General features: G+C 32.7%; 1 protein-coding gene across 1 annotated transcript in view; it reads right to left on the reverse strand.

The window, feature by feature from the left end:
• LOC136973122 (ATP-binding cassette sub-family C member 4-like) overlaps window positions 1-351 on the reverse strand; it is an 86,801-nt gene extending 86,450 nt beyond the window's left edge. Inside the window, exon 1 of the mRNA XM_067267824.1 lies at window positions 257-351. Coding sequence (XP_067123925.1) covers window positions 257-321 — 65 coding nt within the window. The 5' untranslated portion in view covers window positions 322-351. The remainder of the gene's footprint in view (window positions 1-256) is intronic.
• Between the last annotated feature and the right edge of the window lie 9,764 nt (window positions 352-10,115).

Consider the following 10,115-nt stretch of genomic DNA (forward strand, 5'->3'; position numbering starts at 1 on the left):
CATACATACACACACATCTATAGATACAAAAAAAAACCCTCCATTCCCGTTGCATTTCTACAAGTTGTCCTGAGTCTAAAAATTAAAAAATTTGAGGGAATGTTCATTTTTGACTGATCGCCATACTTTCCTTCTGTTAAAAACAACACAACCGAAGTAAGTAAAAATGAATTTTTTAAGTTTTTAACTAAGAACTAAATTTACATTATTAAAGATTTTATTAAACAATTATTACAGTTTAAATAACATTACATACCAGAAAAACGCACGAGAAAAAACACCGGCTGAATCCAATGGACTACTTTTCTGTTTCTTCTCCATTCTGTATTAATGTCTCGCATCTGAGACGAGCTATAAACTGCATCTACAATATTACTCATTAAATCTATATATCTATAGCATGTTAAAGTGTAAAGGTTTATTCAGTTATTTGTGTTCATACAACCTTGAAATTTCAGTAACATATAATAAACAGTTTAATTATGATATTAGAGAAAGATACTGATGTATTTGGAACATTTTATATATTTAATATACCTAAAATATTACACTACTTTTAATTGGTGGGTTGTATGAAAATTGATAAATATATTACAATTAATTATTTCATATATTAAAAGAAGCTTGCGACCAATTATTTTAATTCAATATTATTTTTATGTACAAATAATCAAAATTTAGTGAAAGTATGCTGCAAATAAATTACCATTGACATTATTTCTACTTAACTCAGTAAATGTGTGAGGAAATTAAGTATATTGTGTACGGTTACTCTCAACACATTATTTTTTGAAACGATATTATAAATATTAACTACATCAGAGTGTTTAAAGTCATCGAGATCATTTCTTTATTTAGGTTAAGTTTTTAGATTAAGTTAAGTGATAAGAAAAATCAGTTCTTAATTAATTTGTAATATTTGAATTGCATAAGTAGGTTAAAGTATAATTGTACAAGTGTTGTTTATATTTAAAAAATCATTCGGTGTTTTCTTTATCATATAAAGCTGTTTTCTTGCCAAATAAACTTTATAATATAGGTATTTTTACTTTAAAAAATATATAGCTATTCCTTGCTTAAGATCAGTAATTGGGTTGCAGTTTGAAAAAATTATAGATCTATATATTCCCGTTGTTATTGTCGTCTGCTTGTACGTCCGTCTTTGGTTCCTTAATCTCGAGAATTGAGTTAGATAAAATTACGACGAGATCAGATATAGAAGTAGTAGTCGCATTAGGCTCCGGGTATCTTTATATGAACCCACAGTTTATTCCGGAAGACACGTTATTTCAATTCAAAACCTTCCCGTTGTGAGCTGTTAGCTAGATAATCGGCACAACTGTATTTTGAAAGGAAAAGTATGCTGTATTGGGGCGAAAAAATACTAACTTGAGGTAGACAGTATATATTTTAAATTAATTTAATTAAAATATGATTAATAATTGCAGCCTGGCATTGTGACGATGTCACAATAAATAATTGCTCGTTCCTTTTTGAAACGTATACTTAATGTCACGGGTGTCTGACTAAACAGGCAAACAGGTCATTCGACTGCAACACTAGGTCTGTCTTTCTAAGCGAAGTTCAAGTGAGGAGGAAGTTGTAACTTTTTATTTAATTTCCTAAGATATGCTAGAATATTCTTTTATATCTTTAACTCAATAGGACAAGAAAATCCCCGACAGAAAATCGATTAATGTGATTCGAACAATAAATAGGGTAGTGAGAGATTCACGAACTGCCAGAAAATGTTGACAGGAGTTAATTTCATAATACTTTTTATGAGAAAAATTAAAATGCTTTTCGTCATCAATTCCACGACGAAACTTTCGGAAACACGACTAAAAGTAATATAACGTCCACAAATAAGTAAGAAACTGTAATAAGATGTAAAATATAGCAATGACTATAAGGATTTTAAAAAAACAATTTTATTTATTATAAAAAAATAAATAAATAAAAATAATGTAGCTCAGATTTATTAAATGTGAGACAATCTTTTTTTAGCAAGAAAATTTCCAAAATTTATATGAAATTCGGCATTTCTTTGCTGTTTTGGGGCTTGATTTCTTCATAATATATACGTTTTGCATAATGAAGTATAATTTTACACAAAAAATATTGAAATTTTTGACATTTTGTTGTTTTTCTTATTGTTTTTGTATATACATTGTCAACTTGGACCTTGTTCATTAATAGGTCTGATTATAGATGTATAGTTTCTGATTAGCAAAGAGAAGAGATCTTAGTCAAAAATCAAAACGAAATACGAAGGCTATTTTTTAAATAAGGTCCGTTTTTTAATAAGAAAAATACTGTAAATATCATTAAAATATATTTTTTTCCATATTCTACATACTTTTATCTATTCTACTTTTCTACATAATTTTCATTTTGTTTAAACATTTGTCGTACCGCTCAACAATTTTTTGAATTCCGACTTCAAAGAAATCCGCCGCCTGTCAAGAAGCCCAATCCACGACTGCAGTTTTCACTTCTTCTTCGTCGTTGAAATGTTGGCCACCAAGGAACTTCTTTAAGTATTGAAACAAGTGAAAATCACTGGGTGCAAGGTCTGGACTGTGTGGATGATCGTATCGAGTCAAAACGACAAAGCACTGTTTAATCTTTTTGTTTTGTGATCGTCAGAAAGCAGTCTCGGAACGCACCGAGAAAACATTTTCGATAATTCAGTTTCTCCGAAACAATGGTATACAAAACTGATCTTGGAATCTGTGGAAATTCAATTGACAACGTTGAAATCGTGAATCGTCGGTCCTCTCGAATTTTGTTATCTACATCACGAATCAAATCTTCAGAAATCAGAGAAGGTCGGCCAGGGCATGGCTCATCATACACATTAACTCGCCCATCCTTGAACATTCTTACCCATTTTCGAACTTTCACTCATAGCATTATCACCATAAACTTCACAAATCTGACGGTGAATTTCCGCTGCTGCCAAGTTTCTTGCATTTAAGAATCGAATAACAGATCGTATTTCACAGTCGGCGGGAGACTCAATTTTCTTAAACATTTTAAACTTCTACAGCTCAGCATACAGGCAGACGATAGAGCTGCAAATGGCGTCAAAACGCGCGCCAAGCTTGCTCGGAGCAGAAGCGCATGCATACCGCCGTGATTGCGCAATATTCTCACTTTCATTCACAAACGGACCTTATTTAAAACATAGGCCTCGTATCTTTATTTTCACCTGTACGTTCTGTGTGTTTCAAACCTGAATGCCCCTCTTCAGCATGTTCACAACACTCAATCACATCCAAAAACGTTTTTATAAAATTGTTGTAATGTGTAATCAATTTAAATACAGTAAAAATAAAGAAAAAAAGAAAGAAATGGATTTAAAAGACAACTATTTGAAGATATTTATATAAAGAAAACAAGATAATAAAATTAATAATAATTTAAAAAGAGAAGTTCGCAAATCACGTAATAGTACAATTTATAGACGATGTAATGAGTAGAAAAGTACTTAAGAAAGAAGTATGTAATAAAAAAGGGAAATAAAAATATACGTCGAACAGAAAATATAATTAATATAAATCAGTGAATAAAGACACATTTTTAACATTTTTTATAAAACTTAATTTATTTAATATCATTTTGTACAGGCGTAATTTAAAGACCATTAAAATAAGCACGTTACGCTCTGTTTTTTGATACTTTGTATCGGTATTGGTGTTGTATTAATATGAGACAATAAAGCAATTGTAAGTAATTTGATCTTCCATCTTAAATATTATTCTCGCGGTGAAATATCATTGTTTTAAAAAAACTTTTTATAAAATTGTTGTAGAATGTTGTAAACCTGCTGAAGAGGGGCATTCATGTCCGAAACACACACTGTACAGGTGGAAATAAAGGTATTTTGTTTTGACTAAAATCTTCTTTCTTTGCTAATCAGAAACTACACCAGAATAATAAGTCCTGTTAATAAACGAGGTCCAAGTAGACAATATATGTATATACACCGAAACACAAAAGTGAAACTTTATTAAATATTTAAATTTTGCTAATTGTATAAAACTGCAATTAAATACCATTATCTGATGCAAATATGAATAAATTTTACAGTAAATTACATAATTGTTAATAAGGTTTTTCTCCTTCCCACTTTCGAACCTATAATTTGGAAAATTTAATTTCATAAATTTATAAAATAAATATACTTTAATAGTGTCTTCAAGGCACGATTCTAGGTCCGAATGACGCGGGGGGGGCAAATTGTCGACTCCCCTGGGGAGCAAAAAAGTCAAAGGAACCATACTTGTATATGTGCGCGTTCGCGAGATATAGCCCTCGAAAGATGCGCCTACGTCATGCGGGTTCGCAGGCAAAAAAGCCGGGTCACGTGACCCAATATTTTTTTCGCTTTTTCCACCTCTCAGTGTTTAAAATAAAGCGTGCCCTCCTTTCCTAGCCCCCCGCGCGCGCTCCCCCTCCTGTCCGCGCCGCCGTGTTAGAGATAGCCCAAAAACGTGTTAGAGATAGCGCGAAATAGAAGAAGCGCGCTCTGTTTACGTAGGAGCGACGTCAGAGAAAGCGTTGCCTGATTAGTCTTGTTAATCGGGCTTTTCTTTGGCCTTTGCCGACGACTATCGTTAGAATAGGGCTTGCTGGCCGTTAAACGCGCGACAGGCTTAGCGGAGAGAGCGGCACGAGTCCCGACGGCGCTCCCCGGAAGTGGCGGTCGAGAGGTGGCACCCTCGTGTTTAGGGGGTTTTTAGGAGTCTTTAGTCAGTTGTAACAGAAAGCGTTCGAAACGCAATTTTTAGTTGTACTTGCGAAAATTTTCACTTTTAAATTTTACCCCATTTTTGAGGGTCTCAAAAAGTTCACATACAGTCATTTTGGGGGGCCTATATCTCGCGAAGGCGCGCTGGTACACCCATGGTTCATTAGACTTTTTTTGTTCCTATCAGTATGCTCTACAGCTCTGTTACAGTTACAACTGCGTCATTCGGACCTAGAATTGTACCATCTTCAATGCAATAATTATTATTCAAATAAAAAGTCATATTCATCATGTCGATGAATATGCATATTATTTTTAAACAAGTGATGTGTTTTATGGATGTTTTATTTTTACTTAATGAATATTTTGATGAAACGTGTATAAGCAATTGAATATTCTGTAATCAAATAACGCCAATATTTGCAAAACTTAAAAATAAAGTTTATTTTTCCTCAAATTTTATAAATAAATATTAATATATTTTATATTGTTTGCTCACCTTCGAAATTGTTGCATAAATTCGTTGAAATTTTGTAATAAGATAATTTTCACTTATTTTGTATATTCGTCAATTCACACGTATTTTAATTAATGTAGATCTGAGACAGGGAAAAAAGTGGAAACGGAAACAACGTCAATCGATATACATTCTCTCCCGCGAATTATTATAGAATGTAACAAACGTCATTTAAAATTTACTCATGGATAACTGGAATATTTTTAAATATTTAAACAAAATTCACGAAACTGATATTTGTTGTAATGACTAAAATGATGGAGAAGCTGGCATAAAATTGAATTTTATCACTTTTAAATGACCTTATAGGTCATATCACGTAATCTGGCTGTTCCTAGGTATGCTTAGTAAGAGTTGACATGTTTACACATCTACTTTATTTTGTATATACATTGGAATGATTATTTCTGTAGTGATAAAAAACTCCTTTCAAATTATTTAAAAGGAGTTATTTATTCAAATTATTTAATCCTTGATAACGTAAGCATATTTTAAAATAAATTATCTTTAATGATAGCATGCGATAAAATTTGCAGCTATTTTTATTTCTTCTTAATTAAGTAAGTAAAGTTTATTTGTCATAGGGTATACCTGTTACAAAGGGGAGTTTCAGTTGATTTTGTTATATAATAATATATTAATTACAATATTTTGACATCTTATCTATTTTGATTAACATTATCATACATTTAGAATATTGTGTACTTAAATAAATAAAATCGCAAGTCGTGTAACGCAACTACAAAAAACTTTGTTGCAGATTATATAATTATAAATAATTACAATTTTGTCATTATAAAACTTCTTAATATTTCAAATTCTTGATCTTGTTCATCGCACGGAGGTTGTATCTATTCAGCAACGTTAGTGTCTCCCTATACAAAACAAATCATAGGAAAATATCCGTTTTATATAAGTATCCTGGGATTGGAATACATCACATAGACTTTGTCAGGTTATAGCCATCTTTAGTCTCTTGAAATGTATAATTGATCCAAATACTTTTGAATCCTATCTACTTGATACAGTAACCTCGGTGGTTTAGTTGATAATATTTCTTACAATTTCCTAATTTAAAGAAAATTTTGTAAGGAGTATCGACAAGAATAAGCATAGACCGAGTCTGTTTCCAGTTTTTCCTATTTCCATAAATTTAACTTTTAGAATAACTATTGTTTCTTCAATCTAACTATAATTAAGCAACTCGCTGCTGAAAGTTTTTTTTTTTTTTTTTCATAGATCTCATGACTTTAGCGATGAATTCTAAATCATGTTAGCTTTTTGTTTTACATTTTCTATTATTAGTTATTGTTTACAATACAAACATAATAAAAGCTAATCAATCGAACGAAAAATAATGTTAACTAAAGTGAAAAATCTTCTATATTAAATGACAGTGTCTGACATAGGTACTGTACGTTTTGTAACAAGGTGACAGTGTCAATTATTGTACGACAGAAACGAATAACAAAGTGCAAAAAATATTCGCTTTACGAGAGAATAGTTTATGAGCTATTGCAGAGTAACGAGAACTTCTACCTGTTTATAAGCGATAGTGAAACAAATTCGCGTTTCAACTAATATTAAGTACGCTATTATTCTACACGCGTCATGATTGTAAATGCGTTTTTTATTGGACGCATGTCTTCATTTACACGCGCATATTTACTGTGTAATCTTTTTTTGTAATGTTTTTCATACCCTGCCATTGTCGGCGCCAAACTTGTGGCGCATTTTTTTTTTTTCTATTGTCGTCACTCCTATCTTATCAGTTTGTTCCTGCACGCTCCGAGATGTCGCGTGAGGCACCATTATTTGTGTGCCTCGTTTTCTTGTTTCTGTTTTCATCCTTTATTTTGTCATTTCATTTGTAATTCACTACACAATGTATTTTTATTATTTGCTTGTATCTTTGTTCCCTGGTAATGCCTACAGCGGGACCAGGGCATATACTATTTTTTTTTATGGTACGAATAAATTACATTGATTGATTGATTGATTGATTGATTATGTACAGAAGCACCTTTACTGAGGAGAAAACTTTTGATTCCCCGTCAGCTGAACTCTGAATAACACCTCTAAACTACCTATGAATCAAGCCCGACATATAGTAATAAACAAACGATACCTCTGTAGATTAATAATCAAATATAAAAGTATTACATAATTTAGATTGAAGGAAGGCGGTTAAGCCGCCAACTTAGATGGCCAGATAACGGGGTTGGTTAAGATGTCAGTGTATCAGTTCTGGATGAGTTGAATAGAATCTGGACTCTAGAAACAACTACAGAAATTTTTCAGGGGTATTCTGTTACGGATATGTCAGATTCCGTCCTTAGTGCTAGAGAGTATCATAAGCACTTTCCTAAATACGCCTGCTTAACCTCTTTTTAAAGTCTGTCAACTGGCCGAAACGATAAAAATTGCCTTCGGATCTGTTCTGAGAGATCCGAACAGGATTGCATTTCGATTTCGGCTGAAATTTTCACGGTGGTTCGACTAAGATGCATCAAATTCCATTGCTTAATGCTTGGTTGTCTCTATTGTATGCCTGATTTTTTTAAATTTATTCCCGCTTTGTGTTACTAAGAGGACCTTTTTAGCATGCCATTGTGGGTTTGCCAGGTCCATGGGACGACCAGGTGGTGAGGTATGGGAAAAAGACATATCCATACGGAACACTCCCCGAAAAAAAAATTGACCGTATTTAGACCCGTCTGGATTCCATTCTGGGTCTCCTATAGGGGTAGATTGCCACCTTAACTGCTCAGTCATCAGTAACTTTAACTGTTTGCTTGGTAGCCGTTCCTTACTTTAATATCCGTTATATTTCACTGGAAAAAATTAATTAAACACAAACGCTGTCTATTGTATTAAATTAAAAGTCTTATTTTAATTCAGGTCCATACAAACAGACGTTTGAATCACGACAAATGTGAAACCATAACGAACAATAATTTATTTTGACATCGTGTCAATTCCGTGCTGCAAGTTTTAATAATATTTTTAATTAATTTAATTTAAAATATATGCTCTACACCTCAAATTAGCAGGGACCTTGCCCCTGTACATCATATTTTTCCGTTAGCAATGGAGTCGTGCCGGTCATCTATCTAACTCCTTTCAGGGAAAAAGTTTTGAATCGAAATAACGTAACTTCTGGTTTGCATTGGAAGCTCATATATAATTAATCAGGGCCTCCTGCCGCTAAGATTTTCATGTCTGGTCTCGGATTTTATCTATCTGATGCTGTTCAAGAGATTAAGGAAAGGCGGATGGTATACATCTATAATTTTTCAAATTGCAGCCTAAAAACGATTAAACTTATATTAAAGCAGCCAATTCAAATAAATAATAACAATAATAATAATAACTTTAAAAAGTATCCAATGTATAAATAAAAATACAATTACTAAAATCATCACCATACACCTATGCCTGTTCAGAAGTATAGAAAACCATTATAGATACTCCTACTCACCACATTTTATTAAGTTATATTTTTATATTTAAAAATTTACAATTATAGTTTTATTTTTATTGTTTATTTTTACTTCACTTTTATTTTATTTTACGTTAGAATTTTTAATTTTTATGTTACTTTTATGAGTTTTTTTTAGATGTTACGTTTATATTTAAATTGTGGTCTGAAGACCATGTGTTCTGTCGCGTAACCAGCTCCTGGGATGGGCCACAGGGTAAAGAAGGGATGGGCATTCTCGATGACAATCGAAAAACCGTGATGAAGGAGGAAGAGGGGGAGATGCAGATCGCACATGCTCAACGAAAGAAGAGAGACTTTTCGGAAGAGAGACTTTTTGGAAGAAAGAAAGAGGAGAGAAGATGTGTAGACGAGAGAGTCGCAAAATTGTTTTTTGTGTGTTGTTTCCTTTGTTTTAGTGTCTGTTATAGCGAAGGGACAGAGAAGTTATCAGAAGGACTAAAATAAACTTTAAGTTTCTTGCATTGGAGTCATAGTGTGTGTGATTTATTTCTTTGAAGTTTCTTTTTGTTTTGTTCCTACACGGGGAATACTCTAAAGATCGAGTACTTCCCCACAAAATATTTAAATTTAATGTTCTAATATTTTCTATTTATTGTATTCTATTTTAGAACTGTTTGTAACTGACGTTTCAAGAATATGGCACTGAGGATGACCATTGCATTAGGCTGAAAACATTAGAGTATAGCAAATAAATGTCTCAGTAGCCAAAGATATTTGGTGATGATTTTGTTAATTATTCCTTCTTCTCAAAATAAACATGTATTGATTACTATTTAATAAAAAATAAAAATACATTACAGATGGATACTAGTCCTATCTTCACTGCTTGCCATGTCCAATCACCAGTTGGGACTGTCACCTGAGGACATTTTAAACTGTTTTACATATTTGTGCAAAGGCATAGCCTCTAAAAGAAGGTTGTCTCTGCAATGGAAATAGTTGTTCCTGGTGATTGGACATGGCAACCAGTGAAGAGAGGAGTAGTATCCATCTGTAATGTATTTTTGCTTTTTATTAAATAGTAATCAATACATGTTTATTTTGAGAAGAAGGAATAATTAACAAAATCATCACCAAATATCTTTGGCTACTGAGACATTTATTTGCTATACTCTAATGTTTTCAGCCTAATGCAAAGGCAAACGTACCTTCCGCTCTCGCATGAATTTAAGTTTGGCGTTCTCCCTCCGTTTCCTCTCCACGGGGGGGTTCGGATTTTGTTCTTGATATGGTGTATAAAAGGGATTATGGCAAGGATTTCGCGCGCGAGGTTGTCCTTGTGTAAAAGTAGACAATGGTCGCGGGGAAAATTGTTGCGGCAAGTTTCGCTGAGATTT

Source organism: Centruroides vittatus, unplaced genomic scaffold (genome assembly GCF_030686945.1).
Source record: "Centruroides vittatus isolate TY-2023 unplaced genomic scaffold, ASM3068694v2 contig_3088, whole genome shotgun sequence".
Classification (NCBI taxonomy): domain Eukaryota; kingdom Metazoa; phylum Arthropoda; class Arachnida; order Scorpiones; family Buthidae; genus Centruroides; species Centruroides vittatus.